General features: G+C 42.7%; 1 protein-coding gene across 1 annotated transcript in view; it reads right to left on the bottom strand.

The window, feature by feature from the left end:
* The window catches only part of FLT3 (fms related receptor tyrosine kinase 3), a 40,523-nt gene extending 26,086 nt beyond the window's left edge, over window positions 1-14,437 (bottom strand). Inside the window, 5 exon segments of the mRNA XM_039386858.1 lie at window positions 2,165-2,280; window positions 3,025-3,227; window positions 4,560-4,710; window positions 14,327-14,395; window positions 14,397-14,437. Of these exon segments, the coding sequence (XP_039242792.1) occupies window positions 2,165-2,280; window positions 3,025-3,227; window positions 4,560-4,710; window positions 14,327-14,395; window positions 14,397-14,437 (580 nt within the window).
* Between the last annotated feature and the right edge of the window lie 10,907 nt (window positions 14,438-25,344).

Raw genomic sequence — 25,344 nt, 5'->3', positions numbered from 1 at the left:
ATGAGACAGTGTTTTGCTCATTTCATAGTAAGTGAAGTTACAGAGCTATAATTTTTTCAGGAGGTTTCAACACTGAGGGACCAGAAAATTATTCGGCCCTAGCAGTATTGTGAGCTGGTCTCATGAGCTTTTCAGCCTTGATTGCTAAATTCACAGGTTCCCTGTACCAAAGGCTTGCATCCTCCCTATACATCAGGGGATAATCCTGAAACTGATACTGAAAGGTGTTAATTTGCTGTGGTTGCTATTTATTTCAATGGGCAGGAGCACAAATACCTTTTGAAATCACATCCTAAACACTTCCTTTGGTGGAGTATCTGATGAGACTACAAAGTCTGTACATAAAGTAGGATTGTTGCATACTCCTCAGTCAGATCAGACACAAGATAGAAACACAACGGGTGATAATGACTTCTGAAAGCAGACTTTTCTGCCCTACACCTGTAACCCAGAGGGAAATGATTCCTGGGCAATTCCCAGTACCCTGAACCTATCAGGCACAGATTTGGACTAGGCACAAAAAATTTAATGTGTTAAAACCGCTGAAGATTTGACTCAAAATGCAAAACACTGAGTTTGGCTTTAGGTCATCTTTCAATGAAATTCCAGCTTCCATCCAAAAGAGTGACATTTTCTTCAGTCATACTTCCACTGCCTGCAAGGTGACATGCTAAGGTGAAACTAATACTTATGACTTTTTAATTTCTTTCCTCATTTAGCTCTTATAAGCTGGGCCTAGAAGGTTTAGTTCACCTACAGAGATTCACATCCCAGTTGAAGGATTCACATCTAGCCTGAAGGATTTTATGAGATGTAATTATGATATTAGATTCAGAGGAGCAAAGAGAATGCAATCCAAGCAATTGATATGGAAAAGACCTTTATCGACAGTGTTTCAAACTATTCTTGCTTGTGCATGTAATAACATTTTACCTCTAAAGCCTAATTGATACAGTAGAGATGGCAATCCTTAATGAAAGATTTAATACCTTGTCCCCTCAATGAAGCTGTTAAAATTATAACTGAGACATACAATAAGCTTTCAAATAAAACAAGGAGAGATTGGAGGTGACTTTCTGACACTTGAGAAAAAAAAAATTAAAGAAAAGAAATATTTTAAAAGATGGAATAAAAAATGTTGATTTGTTACAGTTTATTAAAACAAGGCAAGTAGTGATGATTGTTAAACATGTATCTGGAAGGGTCTTTTAGCTGTTTGGATTTATGCTTTTGAAATTTCTTTTGCATTTTTAAATTTTATCTTTAAATTTGGCTCTTTTCAGACAAAATAACATAGTCTTTATTTTCTCTCAAAAAATTGTGTCAACATGGGTCTTTTTTTGCTTTGAGATGTTTTTGGACACCCCAACTTAGAAACAGAAGTTTGCACTTTGTTGCCTTTGCATCAGAGATGTCTCTTGTGTGAACCTTGAAAAAATTCAATCAAATCCACTCCCAGCCTTTCAAAAAGTCACACCTCACAGGTGCTCTGTCATGAACATTTAACAACAGTTAAAATCTCAGCTTCTTGGGCACTCTTGTGTGAGCAGCTGCAGAACTGATGGGTTTTACTCTAAAACACAGTAAATTACAAGTAAAGGCTGACAATGAGAAGAGGGACAATTTCTTTCCCCTTCCCTCAGCGTACCTCTTGCTGAACACAGAACTGTAAAAGGAAAAGCTGTGAGAGAAGTGAAAGACCCAGCAGCAGGCACAGGTGGAAAAGTGGCAGTGGCTCAAACTGTGACTTGGGAGCACCAGAGACCAGAATATGAAAGGCACATCCTGATCTGGTCCAGATTACAACCCAGCCAGCAACACCAGAATAAACAGGTTAAAATGAAAGCAAACAAAGGTAGTCCAAAAGCTTTGAAAGCACACAAAAGCCACTCTCGATTTGTCCTTTTTGTCACAGAGGGGAATCTCTCACACAGAAGAGAGCTACCATGCATTTACATCCTTATTTGTTCATTTGCATGGTTTATTGACTGAAGAAAGATGATTCTCACAGAGTTTGTGATGCTGACTTCAGCCTCCAAGTCCTATGCTAATCTAGGAAGATGACTGAAATGCAGCTCATGGAAGCTTCATTGCTTTGGCTGAACTTGAGCCTCTGCCCTTGAACCTATTGATGGTATGACCCCTTTCATGTAGATATACTCACTTCGGATGAGAACAGGCACAACTACTGTGTAATTGCTGGTTTCGCTTGTGACCAAGAGGGTGTATTTTCCAGCTTGTCCTTCTTTTATTTGTGAAAAAGTCAAAGATGTAATATATCTATAAAACAGAAAGTAAAGTGGTATTTGTCATGTTAACATAAAGAAGGTAATATGCAGCACACACAATGAAATGTTAGCTCTTTAGCTCTGCAAAATCCACTAGTATTCGTTATTTACATAGTACCCTTCAGCCTGAAGTGCTTTCAGCACGTGTCTTCCTACACAATCACACATAGGAACTTACAGACACGAGTACCACATGCTTAATGCTGAGCGTTGGGAAGGAGGGGCTTCCTGAGCTTAAGACAGTTCAGGAGTTCGACATCAAAATGCTTTACCTAGAAGTTTTGCACAAGGAGGCAATAATTCAGTCTCAGGTTCCAGCCCAGGTTTGGCTGTGAGAATTAGAATGCTGTTGCTGTTGTTCCTGATCTTCTCTGTGATCCTAAAAGTCATATAATTCTTCATGCCTCAGTTTTTTGACTATAAAATCGCAATTTTCCAACACGAGCACCACAAAGCTAAAATAGATCAACGTCAGAAAGCCCCTGGAGACCCCCCCACATGATGCTATACAAATTAAAAGAACAAGCTTATTTTGGAATGTTCTAAGATTCATGTGTGTACATATATCTAAATGACAATCAGCAATGTGCAGCTGGGTGACAACAGTTAAGAAAGATTAGGAGATTGAAAAAGATAATACATAATGTGAAATCGATCACATAGAATACTGTCCATTTGAATCCTAAAGGAAATGACCTTTTAAAGGCTCTTTGATCCAGTACATCCTTTGACTTACCGATTCTCTGAGTCCAAAAAAAGTTTACAAGCTTTTCTCTCTTTAAAGAACCAAAAGCATGAAGTGATATTTGAAATTCTCATTATTATTCTTAATTCAATATCTTGAAATAGATTGACTTCCACATTTTTAATTGTTTTATAGATGTTCTCTGTTCCTTGAGAATTCAAATAACACCCAAGATCTTCCAAAATGTTAGAAATCTGCAATGCAGAAGGACAGATTGTTAGGTATTTACCAGTAATTAACTTTATTTGCCAAAATACGAATAAAAATTATAGTAAAATAACACCTTCATTTTGTTTGGTTTGGGTTTTTTTTTCCATTTCTACTGTCAAACTTATTCATAAATATGTTGAGTTCTACTGCATGAGGAAACTTTACAGGTTTGCTGTTGAATTAGTTAATTCTGTTCTCTAGACAGATATCACAAAACAATTTTAGCCAGAAACTCGATAACTTCCCTTAGTGATATATGTTATTCTTTACACTCAACTTTGTTTCTTTTTATTTAGAACTGTAGGAAGACATAGAACTACAACAAAACCTGTGTGTTTGCAACCTTAATGTAAAGGCAGGGTCAGAATGTTGGGTTTATTTTAGCATCCCACTACTTGTCACTGCATCATCTGGCTAGACTGCTCCTCAACTCCTTGGGCGTTTTAGTAGGTAAGGAACATTGGGGCTGGATGCATTCATGGTTTTCATTTCCTCGCCATTGCATATGGCTAAAGGAGAATTGCAAACAGAAAGAGAACACTCTGCAGTCATTCTGAAAGCCACCAGTGGATTAATGAGTCTCTAAGATCAGCTGCAGCAAAAGGTGCCAAGTAAATAGCTCCATCTGAAGAGGAGCCCACAATGTCTCTATTATTTTGGTGGGTGAAATTTATCCAGTGTAAGCTTATGAAAGGATGGAGTTCATTGCATTCTCTGCCCTGCAATTTTGCTTGGCTGGTTGGTTCTTCTCATTCCTTGTTCCTTTTTCCTTTTGATTGACGTGAAAAGTATCTAGAAATGGATTTCTGCCATTTTGAGTCAAAAGAGAAGAAAATAAAGTTGTATTTGATTTATTGTCCAGCTTTGGTGTCTAAGTCAAGGGATTTATGGGCTTTGGTGGTGGGAATAGAGGGCAGTACAACTTCCCTATCAGTCCCAGCAGCCATGGCACACACACACCATGGCAGGACACCCATTCACACCATGGTCTTGGAAATCCCCTCTTAAGGCCACATATTTTCAAATATATTTTTACATTGACACATTGCCAGCAACATCCAGGAATATGACGGCATCAAGGTGTCAATTAAAAAGTCAGTTTTAGAGAAAACTGGTACTTAACTATTTACAGTTTCAAAGTATGAATTGTGATATATATATCCCTCTAACCTTCTGTAGTCATATTTGGCTTAACCTTGGTTATTTTGACTGTGACATCCTCACATCTTAAGGTTTAGTGAGTTGTAAGCTTCTGGGAAGGTATTTCTGGAATGGACAGGAACATTTTATAAGCAAATTGTTTTCTGCTATATTACCTTAGGAGATACTGATGTCTCTGATGCTCCTGAACCCTCAGCTTTCTGGCCGATAAACTCACATGTGATCTCAGATGTATTTTGAGTTACTGTAGAAGTGAAAGCAACTGCTGTCATAACAAGAACTGCAAAACAGAAAGAGAAAACAAATCTAATAAAGTCTAGGTGTCTGCTCAGAGATAATAATTTTAGTAAAAGTAAAATATAACAAAACTGTAGAAAGATTACATCTTTTAAAAAAGTGCCCAAATGCATATGCAGATATACTGTATGCATTTGCTAACTGTGCATTTGTGTGTTGAAGCTGAGTGGAAACTTTATTTGACCTTTCAAAAACACAGACACATCCCACTTTAGAAGTATGTCCCATAATACTGTAGAAAATGCCTAAAGATAAAAGCTTCTGTGTATTATGGAGGCTCCTTTAGAAACCACATTACCAAAGACAGGCTCCCTCTTGCACTTCACTTCTGCATCAGTGTGTTGGAAAGGGCCCTGCAGCATCAAACCCTGCAGTGCAGGTCAGCACTTGCCCATTGTGAGCCAGAGGATAACCATGCAGTATTCCTCCCACAGAAGGCAAAGGTAAGGATGGAGAGAATGAAGTACTGCCTGCTGAAGGAAATTAGAATTGAGAACATCTAAGGAACCTGAAGGTGAACAAGGCTGTGGGACCTGATGAGATGCATCTGTGAATTTTGAGAGAGTTGGCAGAGGAAGTGGCTAAGCCATTATCTATCCTATTTGAGAATCTGTGGAAGTCCTGTGAGGTTCTCACAGATAGGAAACGGGAAAACATAACTCTCATTTTCAAAAAGGAAAAAAAAAAGGATGGGGTTACAGTGTTGGTGTCTGAGGGAAGAGCTACTGATGTCATTTACCTGGACTTGTGCAAAGCATTTGACACTGTCCTGCACAACATCCTTGTCTCTAAACTGGAGAGACAGGAATTTGACAGTGGGACAAACTAGTTCAAGTAATTGGCTGCATGGTTGCACTCAAAGAGTTGCGATCAATGGCTTGATGTCCAAGTGGAGAGCAGTGATGAGTGGCATTCTGCAGGGAGCAGTGTGGGACCAGCACGGTGCAACATCTTTATTGGTGACATGGACAGTGGAATTGAGTGCACCCTCGGCAAGTTTGCCGATGACACCAAGCTGCGTGGGGCAGTCAGTGCACTGGAGGGAAGGAGTGCCATCCAGAGAGACGAGGGACCTGGACAGGCTCAAGAGATGGGCCTGTGTGAACCTCGTGATGTTCAATATGGCCAAGTGCAAGGTGCCGCAACCCCAAGCACAACTACAGGCTGGGCGGAGCATGGATTGAGAGCAGCCCTGGGCTGAAGGACTCCGGGTTGTTGGTGGATGAGAAGCTCAACATGACCCGGCAGTGTGCACCTGCAGCCCAGAGAGCCACCGGTATCCTGGGCTGCATCAAAAGTGTTGTGGTCAGAAAGTCGAGGACAGTGGTTCTCCCCCTCTACTCTGCTCTTATAAGACCCCACCTGGAGTACTGTGTTCAGCTCTGGGGTCCCAGAAGGACATGGAGTCACTGGAGTGTGTCCAGAGAAGGGCCACAAAGATGCTCAGAGGTCTGGAGCACCTCTCCTATGAAGACAGGCTGAAAGAGTTGCGGCTGTTCAGCCTGCAGAAGAGAAGGCTCTGGGAAGACCTTATAGCACTTTCCAGTACCTGAAGGGGGCCTGCAAGAAAGCTGGAGAGGAACTTCTTACAAGGGCATGTAGTGATAGGACAAGAGGTAATGGCTTTAAACTGGAAAAGGGTAGGTTTTGATTAGATATTAGGAAGAAATTCTCCACTCTGAGAGTAGGGAGACATAGACTGCCCTGAGCAGTTGTGGATGCCCTATCCCTGGAAGGCCAGGTTGGATGTGGCTTTGAGCAACCTGGTCTAGTGGAAGGTGTCCCTGCTCATGGCAGGAGAGTTGGAACTACATGATCTGCAAGGTCCCTTTCTAACCAAACCATTCTATGATTCTATGATTTTGAGGAAAGAATATGCAGAAAGTAGAGGGCAAGGAAGAGAAAGACCTTTCTTTCTTCTGCCTTCTCCCTCCTCCAAACCTCTCTGGCTCTGTCACACCCCAGGAGCCTATACAGTCAGGGCAGCTCACTTCCCAGCACCTAACATTGGCAGGAGCAGCAAAAGTTATTTATCCTTATGCATGAGGAGCAGTGTGGGAAAACTTCTTATTCCTCAAAGGCATCATCCCTCTGGAATGCTTCCTATAATCCTTTCTTCAGGGACTGCAGCTCGAAAAGTCACCTTTTAGCCTGAACGGAGTTACAGTAACCATGTTCCCACCACTACACCAAAGAGAATAAGACTGTACAACTGGCAGTGTGAAATGTGTCTGATTTCCATTAACTCTCTAGAGACAGCTCTCAACAGTACAAATAAGCAGTGAATCATAAAATAACATCTCTCTCCTGGCAACTTGAAAAATTTCTGCCCTAAGTCTCAGCTTTTCGCCTTGCTTTCTTTTTTTCCCCTCAGCTTCTGAGATGCTTGGATGTAAAGCAAGGTGCAGAGCTGAAAGGAGGAAAAAACTCCTCCTTTCAGGAAGTTATATATATCAGGAAGCACTTCAAAGATTAAAGTGATGAGACTCTTTCTGCAGGTGATGAAAGCAGCAAAACTGGAAGTAGGGAGAAATCTGTAAGAGTTGCTGCCATCTCCTCCTTGCCATTTGTGTCTTCTGGAAGTGTCTGAGCTTTAATCTGGCAATACTTTGACAACCTCTTCTCAGCCCTCTTGCCAAATGTAGTTTGAGTCTTCCTCATTCAGGCACCTAACATACACTACATTCTAATTGCCACTTTTCCACAGCATGCACAGGCAATGGTCTGCTTTTGCAAATCTCTAAGACCCTGTTTGTTATACCTAAGAAAGGTGAACGGGATTTCTTTGTGGAGACATGTATCTCCATCCTTTGGCTATAGAGATAACATTGGCATTTCTTGAGACAGTGAATGCCAGAGGAAGCTAAGAGGCAAGAACGCATTAGGTATCTACACCAAACATGATCAATTCCTCCCATTGATGCAATACAGGTTCTCAGCTCCCTCCCTAGCCTGTTGCCAAGTCTTTCTCTGTTCAGCTTTCTCCACTTCTGTTGGTTTGTTGGCTGATTTACCTTTTGCCCTTTTCAAACAAGAAACCATTAACTCGCTCAAAGACAAGGACTCAGCTAATGGAAACCCACCTACATCCAGTGATTTCCAAAACACATCTGCAGAAAACACCTGAAAATATTACCTCAAAAATTCAACTCATTTGGCCTGCTGAGCATTCTCTTGCTTTAGATTTCTGATTTGTGAATAATTTTAGCTTCTGATTGTACAAGCCAAGACAGTGTATCCCAGTGTGGCATTATTCCACTTTGCTCACATTGCCTTGTTAGGAGACTGCAGTAGAAGAGGTGTATTTAAACATCGACAGGGAGAAGATTCGCAGCTAAAAGTTAGACAGAAGCAGACAGATGTAGAAACCAGACTGTGAGCCAGACATGCAAACAAGCTGTCTGATGAACTGGAACTGCATCTGGAAAGGATGGTATGTGGGAGTATATGCTGGGAAAGGAGTAGTAAACACAGTGAACACTCTGACACCTCATGTGTAAGACAAAACCAGACTCTTTGTCTTGTAAACTGCTAGAGCTTGCCACTGCTGTGGTCTACCTTTATTCCTTGAAATCCAGCGAGTTTTCAGAAAAAGAAAAGATATTTTGAACCTGAGATAATTCCAGCTGCTTTACAGTGAGAAACAAATGATGGAGTGGCCTAAACCTGTGTAGGTCTCACAGAAATACATTACACTGTCAAAATAGAAAAAGAGAGCGTGAATGAGCCTGTCAGAAGAAGCAAAATCAATTAAAGAAATATTGGGAAAATGATAAGACTGATTCACTATCCTGATATTTCAGCTTCTAGCTGGCCTGTTCAGGGACTACTGTAATGGTCTGCACATCAGTCATCTCCTGAAAGCCCAACTTAAGAACTGCAGGGACTGAAAGCACTGAGTAAAGAATATCAAATACATAGCATGCATAATTATATTGTGTACTGTCGAACTGTAGTGTAGCTGAATTGGAAATATATTGTTGCCTCTGAACAATGTTTGTTTACGCCTGCTTTCCATCTTTATCTTTTTATAGGCTACACAAAAATAAAAGCAGTAGGAGAAATCTTGTTCTCACTGAAGTCAGACAAATGTCTAGTTGCCATAAACTGAGCCAAGATTTCATCAAGATGTGTAGGCACATACTTGGGGAAATGCCTGTACAAGGCAAAAAGTGGGCTTACATGTTATGGTGCTGAGAAGAAAAGCCTAATCTACTAGAGAGATATCAAACCAAGCAAACTATGATTTGGATCTTATTTGGCTTCTGACTATTTTCTCTGGATGTGACTCTCTAGATCAACTTTCCAAAATTTTCTTCCTGATCAAGGGAGGTAGAAGGACCCTTTTTTTCTGGGAAAACTATTGCTCTCCCACAGTCATGTGTTACCAAGACACAAATCTTCAAAGTGGTGACAGGGATGAGCTTAGTACACATGCATTAACCCTTGAAAACCCCACACTTTTGCCTGTGGCTGCCTTTTTCTCAAATTACCCCCAAAGAGGTGGATCCTGAAGTGAGAACTGTACGATACAAATATGCTAAAAATCAGAGGGAGGCAGGACACATAGAAAGAACTGATCTTCAGTGAATTCCTACCTTCTACCCTTATATTCTTTCTCTCCCATCAAACTTAACTTTTGTCCTTCCCCACGTTTTTGCACATCTTCCTTCCCCGGTGTCTTCACCCTTTCTGCTTAAACAACTCCCAGCTTAGAAAAATATGCATCCCATGAGTTCATTCTCACATGATGATGGGGCCAGAGATGTTGCTCCACGTTGCAGAATAATAACCATGTTAGAACAAGGTTTAACAAGCAAGGTGGGTGACAAGATGCCTCTGTTGCAGCTCATGCTAATTGTGACCAGATGTGTCTAGGTCAGGACCAGTCATTTATCCGGTCTTGCCAGTTAATTACAACAAACATCACGTGAACTGATTTAATGATTTGCAGTAGTGTTCAAGCACGATTGAGATTTGAGATGGAAAGAAAAGCCTATAGAGTGTGGTAGCTCTTCAGCAGGGTTTAGTGGGAGGGAACAAGAATCTCTAGACTTGAATCTCCGGGCAGGACAGCAGGGAGAAGAGGGGGGTGGGGAAGGTCATGCGGTTCCAGAAAGTGCTCATTTAGAGTCCGAGTCAAAAACTAGTCGTGGGAACCAACACCGATATTACACAGCATCCTGGAATGCTACTGTGATCTACCAGTCTTGTTTGCCGTGGCCTGCAGCCCTCCACCCGGATTATTTTTCCACCTGGATGTGCCCGCCGCCTTCCTCTCCACTTTCCCCCACCCGTCCGGGCGCTGGCACTCCGCACTCTTTGTCCCCAGGACAGTCTCCGTGCCGGGGCACCGGGGGCCACGACCACCCTCGCACGGCCGGGAAGTCCTCGGGGGCGCCAGGGGGCGCTGCGGCCCCGCACAGCCCCGCGCGTGCCCGCGCATCCCGGAGCTCCCGCGGGATTGGCGTCGGGATACAGGGGCAGCGCCGGCCACGTGACGCGCCCGGTTCTGGCTCCTGCGTGCTTATGGAGGAGATGTCCTGCTTCCTGTGAATTCTTTCATGCGTTAGTTAAATCGCTGATGACCGATTTTATTTTCTTCTTTTCCTCCACGATGTCTCCAGCTAACATTTTTCTGCTTTTCTATTGGAAGACAGAAAGCTTAAAAATACTTCAAAAAGCTGATGAAGGATCTGGAGCACAAGCCTTATGAGGATTGGCTGAGGGAGCTGGGGTTGTTTATCCTGGAGAAAAGGTGGCTCAGGGGGACCTTATCACTCTCTACCACTACCTGAAAGGAGGTTGTAGTGAAGTGGGAGTCAGCCTCTTCTCCCAGGTAGCAGGTCAGAGGATGAGAGGAAATAGCCTCAAGTTGCACCAGGGGAGGTTTAAATATTAGGAGAAATTTCTTCAGGAAAGGGTGGTCAGGCATTGGAACAGGTTGCCCAAGGAAGTGGTTGAGTCACCATTCTTGGAGGTGTTTAAATGACGTAGATGTGGCATTTGGGGACATGCTTTAGTGGCGCACTTGGCAGTGCTAGGGTAACAGCTGGACTTGATGATCTTAGAGGTCTTTTCCAACCTAAGTGACTCTATGATTCTCTGAATTTGGGAAAAAAAAAAGAAAAAAAAGGTATTTTTTTTCACAAGAACAACTCGTAAATATACAGCAAAAAATTTCATCTTAGAAAAACACCTTCAAGTAGGTTGTGCCCCTCTTTATTATAGTGGTCTCAAAAATGTTTCTTCAGAAGTGGTGTTAAACCAGAACTTGTCACAGTGAATAAACTATTTCTAATGCATTCAGGGGAAGTGTCAGCAAAGGGTTTTGATGGTTGATAACATTCACTCTATGTCAGTTTCTGTAGTGAAACTACATTGCCTTTCCTAAGAAGTTCACTTCCCTAGTCCTCCCAAATTTAATCTATGCCTTAATCTAAAAGATCTTCTTCAACATCTGAGAAAGAGAGAAGTTTGCTCAATCTGCCTCAGGAAGATCATAGCCAAGACCCATCTACCCCAACATAGTTTGACACAAGCAGCAGGGAAAACTCCATCCACAAATTTATTTTCTGTTATTTTTAATATTCCTCATCTTTTCATCAACTGTCCATTTTCAGGTCCCAGATGAAAACAGGTGCAAGAAATTTACTCTTTCACATTTTTAAAAAAATATATATATTTAATATATATCTAGGGACTTGGTCACTATTTCCAAAGTTTCTTGTTATGTCCTAAGAAATTTTTGGTACAGATTTCAGCAAATTTCATCTTTTGGGTAAAATTAGGCTTTTCAGTGCTAATACCTTTCTTCTTAGAGGAGCAAAGTCAACAGCCCTACCTATGGATTTTTGCAGGCAGCTTATAAATTACATAGAGATTTTAACAAAGAATAATTGAGGTAGCTGAAGATTTCAAATAAGGTGTCACGCTGAGGATATATTTTACACTGCTTTGTTGGAGAACCAGACAAAACCTTACCCCAAAGCTGTGAGTCAGCAGATACTCATGTTTTTTTACTGGTTACTTACAGGTATGTTAGATTCAGTACCTTATGTAGTAAAAATAAGCTAAGAATGACATGAAGTGCAGGCATATTTTTTACATGATACTATTACATATCCAATGTTATTGATTAATTTTGCCATTTACTTTTTGCAGACTGATACCCAAATCATGCTTCGTGATTCATGTTGTGATTTCAGCATTCATTTAGGCCAGGAAGAATAACAACCTAGTTTGTCTTATTTCTATATTTCTATAATTTTTCAGACTTTCTAATCATATATCTGCCCTACTGAGTACATAAGACTTTCTGTTTCCCCATGAAGGAGTTGCTGCTTCGGAGGGATTTTGTACATTTATAAGCAGCATAACCCCTTTAGCTGTTGCAGGCTTCTTTGCTAAATACAAACTAGCCCTAACACTGTGTTGCTCCTTAATTTATAGATTTGCTTTGAAATCACCTTTTTGAGTTCTCAGTCTATGCCAATAACTCATGCTTTTTACCTAAGAGGAAAAAATCCCCTTAGCATAAAGCAAATGCTGAAGGCTGAAGAAGGCAAAGCATTTAACTGTTTTATCTCTATGGCCTGCCTCTGCTGGTTTTTATTTACCTTGACTTGGGTGAGGAAAGACTGCAGGGCTCTATTCAAACGCTTATTTGCCTTTCATTTCACTAAGATAACTTTCCATCTACCTTCCCTGTGGATCCAAGATAAAGGCACAGCTCAAACAGCTGAACTGTTACTTTGCTTGTTATTATTCATTTTCTCTGCTTTGCATGGACTGATTGAATGAATAAACAACAGCCCTTCCACAGGACTGTGATCCTATAGTGACTTTGCTCAGGCTGGTTCTCACAGCGTGCTCACTGAAATCCTTGCTGCTTTACCCATGTTTTGGGTCATTCCAGCCACTATTCTTTACAAAGAATAACTGGGATGGCTGAGGACACCTCTTTTTGGGAAGTGGCTAAAAAGTGGCTGAAAATATAATGAACCTCAGCTACCATGGCAACCTCCCTTTCTGAGGAAGAGCCTACACTGTGGCTGGTTCTTCTTCTGCTTCTTGTCCACATCTTCTGTCCTCTTAAGGGAGCTGCTTCTTGGCTCCCACATTACCTTTACACCTCAGTAAGTATGGTGAATAATGATATCCTGAGCCACATTATGAGGTGTTTTGTCAGCAGATAGAGGTCCTTCCCCTTTACTCAACACTGTCAAGGACACACCTGAAGTCCTGTGTCAAACCGTGGGCTCCTCGGTGTGAGAGAGACATGGCCATACTGGAGAAAGTGCAGTGAAGGGCCACAAAGACGATTATGGGACAGGAGCATCTCTCCTATGAGGAAAGGCTGAAAGAGCTGGGACTGTTCAGCCCAGAGAAGAGAAGGCTCAGAGGTATAAATACCGGAAGGGAAGGTGCAAAGAGGATGGAGCAAGGCTCTTCTTGGTTGTGCCTGGTGACAGGACCAGAGGCAATGGGCACAAACTTTTACACCATGTGAATGACAAAACATGGACACACATTGCCCAGAAAAGTGGTGGTCTCTACCCTCAGAGATATTGAAAAGCTACCTGCACAGGGTTCTGAGCAGCTGGCTTTAGGTGGTCCTGCTCAAGCAGGGGGGTTGGACCAGAAGACCTCTAGAATTCCCTTTCAATATCAACCCTTCTGTGATGTTGTGAACAATGGGACAATTCTGTGGGCAAAGAAGTGCTGGTGTGATGCCACCACAGAGGTCCCCCACGAATCAGACAGCGGCAAGTTTAGAGTCCTATAGCATCTTATTAAATGTATTTCTATTAACAGCAATAGTGTTAAACCATATGGGAAATAAGGTCTTCCTGCCCATGTGAGAAATGCTGCTTTTTGTTGGCTCTGGACTAATTTTTTTGGTCCCTATTTTCATTTAAAAATGTTTGATCACTGTGATTAAACAGACCTTGTCCTTTTCTAGTGTTACTATATAAAATTGAAATTGGCTTCTGCGTTTATTGGTCATCACTCCTGCTCTTACACATTTTTACTCTTTAAATGTTTTACTCTCCGATTTAATTCCCACTGCTGCTTTCTGGATCTTTCCATCCCTGCCTTTTGCAGCAAACATCTCCATGAAGATTTTCAGGAAACCTAACTAAACACAGTGACCTAAAACAGCTTCTTAGCTGAGATGTGGGCGAGTTTCATGAAGTTTCAGGTATTTGGAAAGATACATTTTCAGAAATGTGTGAACAAGAGGTACTCCATTATTTTGGGGGTCATTATAGAAGGGGCTCCTGATGAGGATGCTGCAGCAGGACAGGATGCCCACAGCTCTGCTCTGCTGACAAACCTGCCTCTGCTGAGCAGCCACAACAGCACACACCCACCCACTACTGGACACAGAAGTGGGGGCAGCCCAGGAAGTCATGCTGCTCTCTGGGCATCTTCCTGCTTTTCAGTAGCTTGAAATATGGCTGACCTGAGGAATTTTCTGGAGAAAAAAAGAGGAATAGCAAATTGTTCCAAATCTCAAAAGAAATAAACCACCCATATTTTTAAGTTGCGTTTACTTCCATTGGAAAACAACCCTTTTCCTGCATAATCTTTCCCCTTCTGGAATTTTCAGAAGCGATACCTTATCTTCTGATCCATGAAATATATGGTGATGGATGACCATGAATATATGGTCTGCTGGGCGCAACAGTTTCCCTGAGTAAGCCGACCATGTACTGGCCTTATCCAGCATTCACAGCCAGCTTGCACCCAAGTGTTTGTATGTTTTGGGAAAAAGACAGGATCAAACTTGATTCTCCCTGGGGTGCTCATTGATTTCACCTTCCTGCCAGTGCAGAGCTCAGCGCCTGAACTTGCTCTGGAATGTTTGTCAGCTGTTTTGTTGGAGACAAATCAGTGTATTGTTGGGAGATGGACAGATCCTGTGGGCGTCTGGGTCCTATGCATTTCTGGTATTCTCCTTAAAAAGCAGAAGTGTGCTGGCCCATCTCATATTTTCCTGTATTCCTGCCATAGGGATGTAATGGACATACACAGATGTATGTTCTATGAGGGAATTTTCAACAGTATTACCCTGCAGTTTTTGTGCAGTCAGACACACCAGAATCTAATCCAGAGCTTGTTAGGGCCTGAGTTTGCAGTCCTTGCTTATATAAGACTTCCTCTCATTTGCCAGCCACAGGGACATCTTAGACAGCATCTCACATCTTCATTTCTCTCAGGTGCCCCGAAACTGGGTTTCATGAATATCCGTCAGTAAGAAGGGGTGCAATAAAAAAAAAAAGGGGAGCAAGAGTCGTTGTTAATTGAAAACCTCCCCTGATGAGAAAGGTCACTGAAAGTCTCTGTTCATCAAAAAATTCTCCAATTTGTAAAACATGAAACTACTACTGCCTCAGTTCCCAAAGCCCATCCACCCTCCCGCCTTTTCCACTATCACAAGGCTAATTGTACACTAGATAACATTCCCTTTAGCCACACACTCTTGCTTGGTATGACCAGAAAAAGTTAAGATGAGAAATTGGAATAGTGCTTTCAATATATTTAGCTGTATTTACATATATATTTTTTATATTGTCTTCTGAAGTTCTCGGGATTACATTCCTTGCTGCTGGGGAGCATTTATTTCAAGCAAATAACACAGGCAAGATGCATTTTCTTTCCTGAAACTTTTGCAGTTCTGAGCCTATAATTTAAAGACTGACCTTGTGCCTTACGTCTAAAGATACTGCAGACATTGTCCCCCAGGTGTTATTATAGTTTAGCTTTCCTTTGCTGGTTAAGTGTTATGATTTCTGATGATTCTGGTTCATCATATGGATATCATCTGTTGTCTGCACAATTTATTACTCAGTGTTATCTCTAGACAATAGATTCTTAAAGGGAACACAGGCATTTTTAAGAAAGTATATGTAATTCATTAAATGCTTAACATTTTTTACATCAACATTGTTTTTAAGAGTGATCTGCTAGAGAGATGCACAGAATTAGCAAATCTCAGGATTTCTTCTGTGAACTATACTTCTGATCCTTCAAATCCTAGCTGGTTGGTACGTCCAAAAGCATTTGCACTTTTTTCCCCTATAACAGCTACCCTTACAAGAAGAAACACTGCCTCCCTTTATACCTTGCCTTGCTTAAATAATATCTCAAGAGAAAGAACACCAGTCCTCCTGGAGGATAATCACATCTTGGGGCTCTCATACCTTTTGCTCTCTTAGCCATGCTGATAAGAGCCTTTGGGCACCATCACATCCTGGATGCTAATAATTTTTATTTATTTTGTTATGCAGCCTGCAAAACTGGCAAAGCTCAGTCAAAGGAAAACACAGAAATCCCTCTTTGACAGGCTTTGCTTAGTAGTATCAGCAATCATGCAAAGCAGGAGATCATAAAATACTCATTTTCATTTTTACTCCACCTTCTCTTCAAATAGCTCACGTAGACTTTCAACCATGAATGAATAATATCTAACAATTGCTCTTTGAAGTAAATATTACTATCCCTGTATATGGAGCTGAAAATGGACCACAGGTTGTTGAATAACTTTCTCAGGTATGCATCAGAACTGTATAATCAGGAAAAAAAAAGCACTCTTTTTTTTTTCAGTCCTGGATTTTGAATCAGCAAGATCATGTTTGATAGGAGCAAGCCATTTATTTTAAAGAAGAACGGTTTCAGGCATTTGAGATGGAAGCAAATGTTATTTCCTTTTTTCTTAATAGTTAATTGTTGAGATGATTTCCAGTAGAGGAAATCAAGCTTTAAACTCCAAAACTCTAACAAAACAAAGGTACTTTCTATATATTAATATCATACCTTCTTCTATTTAGATCATTAAACAACAACAACAACAAAATAATGATACAGTTGCATCATTATATTTCACTCTACTAAGGTATCTTATTCACAGACTATTTTTGTGGAAAATCACAGGTATATTATTTTAAGTGTTCAGGTCAAGCTAGCAATAACAACAGGAAACACATTTACATCAGGAGAAAGAAAAAAAACCAGTATATTTAAGTACGTTTTGCCTTGAGCATGAAGTGTGTCAGATGCAGTGAGAGCGAAAGCCGGGCTGGGCTGGGAGAGATTAGGGTGATGGGAAGAAGAAGAGCATCCCCAGAAGAGAGAAGAAAGGTAGGACAGAAAATAAAAGATTCAGGAGAAAAAGAAATTAAATGAGAAAGAAAGATGTGAAGGGATGCAGTGGGAAGTGGATATGAAAGAGTCTGAGGAGTGTGATGAGAAGACCTTACCTGCTAGCTGAAATGGGACTCCAGCAGGGCAGCCGTGGGGCCAGCTCGCTGTCATGGCTGGCGGTGCCCTGCAGTCCCTGGCCCCGGGAGTGAAACTGAGCCTGCAGGTGGTTGCCTTAAGGGTGCATGTCCCTGCCCACAGTGAAACCACTTCTTCAAAAGAGAGGCCCCAAGACCTGAGCCACAAGGAAACGGCTGTGGGATGGGGAGAAGAGGGGCCTCTCTGCGGGTCAGAGAGCATCTTCCTTCTGCCAGAGGATGCCTCCACCAAACTGAGCAGCTGCATCCACTCCAGCTGCTCAGTCTCTCCTGGTTATGTAGTCCTTCGCTCACACTTTTACAACAACATGTTTTTTTGTGTAAATTTGGTGCAGCTGACTTTTTGCTGCCTCACTTCAATTCTTATTTTCACAGCAGTTAGTTTCTGCTTTCATGCGCTGGCAGTATGCGTAATTTCTCTGAGTATTGACGAGAGGAAGAGCAAGCTGTGCTGTTACGCTGAAGAGCTCAAAAAAAAAATCCAAATGAAGTTTGTGCAACACCATGGGAATACCCTGTCACATCTGTGTCGTGGGCCAAGGGAGGTTTCTTGTGCTCAGTGAGCGCTTGTTCTGCTGGTGACAGAGGACCTGCTGCAGTCATCTCTGAGAGCCTGAGGGCTGCCACCCAGGCAGGGAGTGGGGCTGTGCTCACAACAGGGGGAACAGGGAACTAGCACTGTTTGCAGGAAGATTCAAACTGAGCTACAGCTGCTCTGAAGTTGTTGCGCAGATGACTTGTCTAGGGAATAAAAATAAAGGCCTCCAGGCTCAGACGTGAGCCTCTAGGGACACAGTCCCTCTGCCCTCAGCCTGTCCCTTCTTGCTGCCCTCCTCAGAGCACAGTACTTCAGGAACTGACTCCTCATCCACTGACAACACAGTTGTCAGTGTGTGAAGGGTGGAACTGGCCCGGGTGTGGCTGAAGTTGCTGGCCTCAGCAAGCCCCCCTGGTTTGTACCAGGACAGGACATTGCAGAGGGGCAGACAGATCTCCCTGGCTTGCACAGTTATGCATCACAGTCAACAGGCAGAAAGTGGACCCAGTTCTAAGGGATAAGCTGAAGCATCTCCACCAGGATTCCCAAGAACAGGCTGGGGGATTTTAATTATTCACCCAGCTGTTGTATTTTATGTATAAATTTATATTTTATTATATTATTCATTCAGTTGTTATTTTTACTTGCTAAAGGCTAAGCATTCATTCTGCAATTGTACAGAACCTGGATAAAAAGAATTCCTAAGCAAATAAACTCAGTGTTAGTAAAGCGTTCTCAGAAATCTTCCAGAGATGATATCTGGATTTTTTATGTTTCATTGATACCTGGTAAATAGATTCTTCTGCATTAGGGAAGTCAAAACAAAAAGTAAATGGATGAGAACTAGACAGACATACCATAGGTAAAAGAAGACATAGAAAACATCCCAAAGGTAATTGCAGGGGCAATGGGGGAAATGGCACTGAGGCCAGCATTGTTCATGGATATGAACACATGATCTCTCACAAGACTGCCTTAGAAATACAGACTGAGGCAATAGCATTGTACTGTGGTGCTGAAGACAAGTTTGTGTGTGCTGCAGTACAAAGGAAGGAGCTGAAATGATATGAAAACTAGGGAGGTACATATTTGCAAAGATGCAAAAACCAGGAAAGGAAGTATAGGATTCCATTAGCCCTAAAGAAATCATTGCAAACAGGAAAAAGCCATGCTGGCAATAAAGCTTTCTTGGCTGGCATGTTGCCCCTTTTTTTTCCCGCAGCCCTCACTGATACGCAGTCCCTCAGTGTGGATGAGGTTGTAAGACACCTCTGGAGATTGCCTAGTCCAACTCTATGCTCTCAGCAAGCACAGGTCCCCAGAGCACACCCGGTAAGGTTTTAAATATCTCCAAGGATGAAGAGTCCCCAGCTTTCCCAGGCAATCTCTTCAGCATTCAGCCAACCTCACAGTATAAAAGTGTTTCCTGATGTTCAGAATGAACTTTCACTATTTCAGTTTGTGCACATTGCATCTGGTCCTGTCACTGGGTACCAGAGAAATGAGTCTGACTCCCCCATCAGATATTTATACATGTTGATGAGGTTCCCCTCAAGCCTTCTCTTCTACAGGCTAAACAATCCCAGCCATTTCACCCCCTTCTTGTATGCCAGATACCCCAATCTCTTATCATCTTTGAGAAAACAAGAAGACCTGAGGAAATACAGGCCGGTCAGTTTTGATACCTGTCAAGATCATGGAACAAATCGCCCTGAAAACCATGAGAAGACATGTGGAAAATAAGGAGGTGACCAGTGACAGTCAACATGACTTCACTAAGGGCAAATGGCACCTGACAAATTTGGTGGCCTTCTATGATGGGGTTACAGTGTTGGTGTCTGAGGGAAGAGCTACTGATGTCATTTACCTGGACTTGTGCAAAGCATTTGACACTGTCCTGCACAACATCCTTGTCTCTAAACTGGAGAGACAGGAATTTGACAGTGGGACAAACTAGTTCAAGTAATTGGCTGCATGGTTGCACTCAAAGAGTTGCGATCAATGGCTTGATGTCCAAGTGGAGAGCAGTGATGAGTGGCATTCTGCAAGGAGCAGTGTGGGACCAGCACGGTGCAACATCTTTATTGGTGACATGGACAGTGGAATTGAGTGCACCCTCGGCAAGTTTGCCGATGACACCAAGCTGCGTGGGGCAGTCAGTGCACTGGAGGGAAGGAGTGCCATCCAGAGAGACGAGGGACCTGGACAGGCTCAAGAGATGGGCCTGTGTGAACCTCGTGATGTTCAATATGGCCAAGTGCAAGGTGCCGCAACCCCAAGCACAACTACAGGCTGGGCGGAGCATGGATTGAGAGCAGCCCTGGGCTGAAGGACTCCGGGTTGTTGGTGGATGAGAAGCTCAACATGACCCGGCAGTGTGCACCTGCAGCCCAGAGAGCCACCGGTATCCTGGGCTGCATCAAAAGTGTTGTGGTCAGAAAGTCGAGGACAGTGGTTCTCCCCCTCTACTCTGCTCTTATAAGACCCCACCTGGAGTACTGTGTTCAGCTCTGGGGTCCCAGAAGGACATGGAGTCACTGGAGTGTGTCCAGAGAAGGGCCACAAAGATGCTCAGAGGTCTGGAGCACCTCTCCTATGAAGACAGGCTGAAAGAGTTGCGGCTGTTCAGCCTGCAGAAGAGAAGGCTGTGGAAAGACCTTATAGCACCTTCCAGTACCTGAAGGGGGCCTGCAAGAAAGCTGGAGAGGAACTTCTTACAAGGGCATGTAGTGATAGGACAAGAGGTAATGGCTTTAAACTGGAAAAGGGTAGGTTTTGATTAGATAATAGGAAGAAATTCTCCACTCTGAGAGTAGGGAGACATAGACTGCCCTGAGCAGTTGTGGATGCCCCATTCCTGGAAGTGTTCGAGCCCAGGTTGGATATGGCCCTGAGTGATCCGATCTAGTGACTGGCATCCCTTCCAACACAAACCATTCATGATTCTGTGATCTTCATAACTCTTCACTGGAGTCACTCTGGTAAGTCCATGTGTGTCTTGTACTTTCTTGTACCCCTTTCAACAATATACATATATACAGCAACCATGCAACCCCTCAGAACACAGGGGCTAGACAGTTTGTGCTTCTGTTCTGAAACTAACAGATATCTGCCCCAGCCACTTAGTGTTCACTGTTAGCATGACAATGACCTTTCTGAACACTTACATATCTACAAAGCAAGTAGATGCCCGTCCTTTGATTTAAAATTGGGAAGTGACCAAAGTGCTTTGTTTTCTCTCCACCTAACGCATTCAGCGCTGGAAACTGCTAGGATTCCATTGAAGATATTTTGCCTGGTGATTCAGCTGATCTGGTATCAGAAGTCTTAATGTACATGTCAGGTTTTCAGTTTAAAAGCTTTTGTGAAAGATGCCATCAGCTAGGACAGTTCGTATCTACTGGACTAAGACAAAATAAAGTTATAAATTCTGGCATACTAACTTATTCCTAAAGATACTGAACTGGGGGTAGAAAGGGTTCAATGAAAATTTCATATACACATATATGACAGTAAAGCGTTGTTCTGAGTGAGCAGGGAATTTTTCCACCACGAGAGAGTGGTTTCTCTTACCAAGTATTTTATCCAAGTTGTGTCACATCCTGGTTGGCCTGTACTGCAACAGTCAGATAAAGCCTATGCCAGTGGGAGCAGCCACATGGTAAGAAAATCTCTAGCTAAACCATATGACCAGATTACCAGCACAGCAAAACTAGACTTACATTTTAGTGCTTGTACTAATATGAATTCTAGCTTAGGGCTAGACCTCTCCCCCATACATTATTAATATAGGTGTTAGCATAAATTATTAATGTAGGTGTTAGGAGAAGCACTTCAGGGTCAACTCCCAACTTGCTGCTTGATTTGAATTCAAAACTTCACTGAGTTGGAATTAATTTCTTTTTGCATGTGAATGGGAGTTCTTCCAGATGCCGTTAGTAAAGAAAAATGCCCAGCTGGGGACCCATGAGTATTGCCACAGCAGATCAGTGCACTCAATCCAATATCCTGACTGCCATATTAGTAATTCTCAAATACTTCAAAGGCAGATTAAAAAATCCTAATTTTGTGGAATAATCTCCTCAAGAGTAGCAATTTCCCTCAGACTTCAGACATCAGCTGCTATATATACTGAAGCATCAGGTTTTATTATTCTTCCTTCAAAAAATAAATGAGTAAATGCTAAATTCATGTCTAATATTACTGTGGACTCTGATCATGTCTATATTTTTCCTTAATAATATACTATAACGATAGACTTTAAAAGTTAAATTCAGATTATGAGAAAACTTTTTTAGGAGTATTTCCTGTGATCTATTTCAATAATATTAAGCAAAGCCAGTTTTGTTAGTAGAGATAATATCTTCTAATAGAGAACTGGTACTGTTGAAAAAAACCTCAGTATTCAGGCATTACTTTTTCCAACTACTTGTTAGTTTAACAAGATTCCTACTTAAAAAAACTGCCTTGCCTATACCTTAAAAAAAAAATCACAGCTACAATAACTCTTTCCCTTAAAAAGTATTATTATTCATTTGCATTATCTGATGCCAGCCTGCAGTTCAGGATCTGTTTCCACACGATTTACTAAATATGTTAATTCTGGGTCGACACAAAGAGAAACTGTCACTCTCAATAGCAGACATGGCTTTCTCAACAGTGGTTCAAATGTTAGGGGAGAGCTATTTGGCATTTGTGAGCTTTGGCTGGAAAAAAAAGAGCTCTTGTCAGGGCTTTCCTTTCCAAGGATTTCCTCCCCACCCCCATTCTGTTTTTCATTTAATAATGTTCGGTTCTGCCTTTCTGATAGAGCTCATAAAAACCCTGTCACTTGTCTATGGCTGCATGTGTGCATACAGAAGTGTTTCCCCATTTCTGGGTCGAAAAGCACACCACAGTTACCACTTAAACTACAAAGTGGGACAAGGCCCAGGGGTATCTATCTGTTTCTCCTTCGTCTTGCTTCCTGAATTTTATGCAAAGTATAGCAATACGCTCCTTAGAGATGCCAGCTTCAATGATCACGGGACCTAGTTTTGTGAAAAAAATAACATAATCAATCACTACTGCAGGAATGCCTGGTACATCTCCGTGCATGACATGAAGCTGGGGAGCAAGCTGAAGCAGATAGAGAATGGTCTGCGGGCATCCTCAGCACTCTGGTTGACCAGCAGGAACAGGCAATAAAAATAAAAATCTGGAGGGGAACACATAATTAATGATGTCAGGTTCCTATATGGACACTCAGTACCTTCAGGTCAGTCTTCAGGCCAAGTCCTTCTACATAGCTAACAGAAATGAAGATACAGGAGTGGTGAGAGCTTGCCAGAGTCACGAAAAGAGGCTCATGCCACCTTGAGCCTCTTCCCATTATTTGCTTTGCTCTGCGGGTCAAAAGATGAGGGACGCTTCCAAGTTGTTTTGGTCCTCAGTGGCTCAGGTACAGTACTTACACTGATTTTGGTGGGGGAGAACCCAAAAGTTCTTGGCACTGTACCACACACCTCATTGCTATCTGGGCACTCGGGCTGGCAAGACCACGCTCTACTGCCCAGTCCACTATCTCAGCTGTTCCCACATCCAGTGGGAATGTTTTGAACCTGAGCTAGAGATTGCAGATAGAAAAAATGCGGGTCATGTACGTACAAGCCCATTTGTGTCCTTGTTCCTAACCTCATTGTATATATAATATTAGACATATGCACAGATCAGCAAAAGAGGTGTGGGAAAAGCAGATTCACAAGGCTGAAAACACAGGTTAGAATACACTTGAGCAATGGGAGTGGCTATGCAACTGAAGTCTTTGCTTGGAAGAACAGATTTCATGTTCAACCAGTTTACCCAGAAAAGGTATTACCCTATGTGTATCATCAAATCTCTTGTAAGATAACTTGATACCATTAAATCCACAACACCAAAGCCCTGGACTAAAGACCCACAGAGCTTGGGAAAGCTCTGGGTGAAAGCTGAGATATTTCTTCTCCCTTATTAATATTTTTTTGCATTCCCTTCCAACCTCCTCACATGTACATATAACTTCTCCACTCAGTCTGACCTTTCTGGGGCCAGAAGGGATGTCTTCCAGGGGACATCATATGTGGAATAAGGGGTCATAAATAGACTGCCGATAACCAGGCTTAAGCGGATGAGGATAGAGGGTTCCTCTCTCCCCCCACACTTGGCAGTACCTCAGCACATCTTCTACCTCCCATTCCTCTCTGTGAACTCATGCACCCTCAAGTCTCCATCTGCCTTGTGCTGGCATTTTCCCAGGGCACGAATTAGCAGGACGAAGGGAGAGAAAACAATTCACTCCCAGACTCTCTCCCCTCTGCAGCAGCTGAGGGAAGTATCATCCAAAGGCACCTGCGTGTAGCTGTAACAGCATGAGGAAGCCCTTGGTTTCACTCCTCAGAGGCGTTAACACTAATGCCAGGGGGCCAAGTGATACACAGCCAAGTGGTGCTGTGGGCACCTCACCTAAATCAGCCAGGACCACCACTGAGCTGTGTACCAAACCCATTTTGGTTATCTCAGAAGGGACAAGTTAGGACTGAAACAATTTCCATGGCTGGGGCGATTATGATGTCTGTCTTCCTTGTGGAATCTGCTCTGGTTTGGCTGAGCTCTGACATGGAGATTTTAATGGAGAAACCAATAGACTCTTTCCACCCTTTTGCCTGCTTTTCAAGCTTGGTGGAAGGTAGAAGCTGTGAGCTCTTTGCCCTACTGTTGAAAAAAAGCAGAAGGCTGAAAATTGTTGGGGAATGAGAGATGATATCCTCACCTTGTCTTCTTGGTATACCAGGCTGAAACTGGAGTCTGGACTGTTAAAATCTTGTCCATTCTCTAGTTTCCTGTCCAAACTTTTTGATCTTGAGACTTCAGCTTAAGGCACGTTTACTTCTCAAGTTCTTTGAAGACTTTAACTAAGAAAGAAAGACTTTGATTTGTTCCAATGAGACAAGCTCACTCATTATTTTTATAAATGCCTTTTCACACAAACTGCGTGAAACTTTTTCACACAAAGCATCTCACAGGCAGGCTCTGATTTTCTTTTCATTTTTAATAAGGCAGAAGGCTATAACAGACAAAAAGTAAGCTTAATTCTACTAGATTCTAGTAGAATGTTTTTCTTACGTAAATGTTTTTCTTATGAAAATAATGTCAAGTGCACGTTAACATTTGTTTTTTTCAAATATATATACTCATTATTTCAGCGACTGCACCACAAGCTATGCCAACAAGTTTACTGAGGAAAAACTGAAAAAATTAAAATCTTGTGTAGCATTGCAAACGAGTCATTTAAAATCCACATAACAAAGTTCTCTACGCTCCGGGGAAAAGACTTCAAGCATCCTCTTAAAAACTGCCTCTCGTCTCCCGGAGAGAGAGAATCCCTCGGGCTGCCTTCCCCTTATGCCAGCAGGAAGGACACAGCCAGCGCGTTTTTCGGCAGGAAAGAGGTACAACACTTTGGGAGAGGTGGAACCATTTCAGGTCCTGCTCGGAGCGCCGGTACTTCGACCTCGACCCCGCGAGGGGGAGAAGGGTCGACGGCCAGCCTGGCAGAGAGCTGGAGCGCCGATCGGGCCCGGGGCAAGGGTCCGGCCGTGTCCCGGGGCTCACCTGCCGCCTTCCCTTGCCGGTGCGGGCGGTGACCCCGGCGGGCGCCGCGCCGAGCGGTTAACGCCCCTCAGCCGGTCCCGGCCCTCTGCACCCCTCCGGACACCGCGCCCGGCCGCCCGTGGCTCCGCGCCTGCCTCCCGCTCTCCATCCATCCATCCATCTATCTATCTA

This window comes from Pipra filicauda, unplaced genomic scaffold, assembly GCF_003945595.2.
Source record: "Pipra filicauda isolate LSUMZ 115617 unplaced genomic scaffold, ASM394559v2 scaffold50_size3627746_pilon, whole genome shotgun sequence".
NCBI lineage: Eukaryota > Metazoa > Chordata > Aves > Passeriformes > Pipridae > Pipra > Pipra filicauda.
This window is presented reverse-complemented; position numbering and strand designations above follow the sequence as displayed.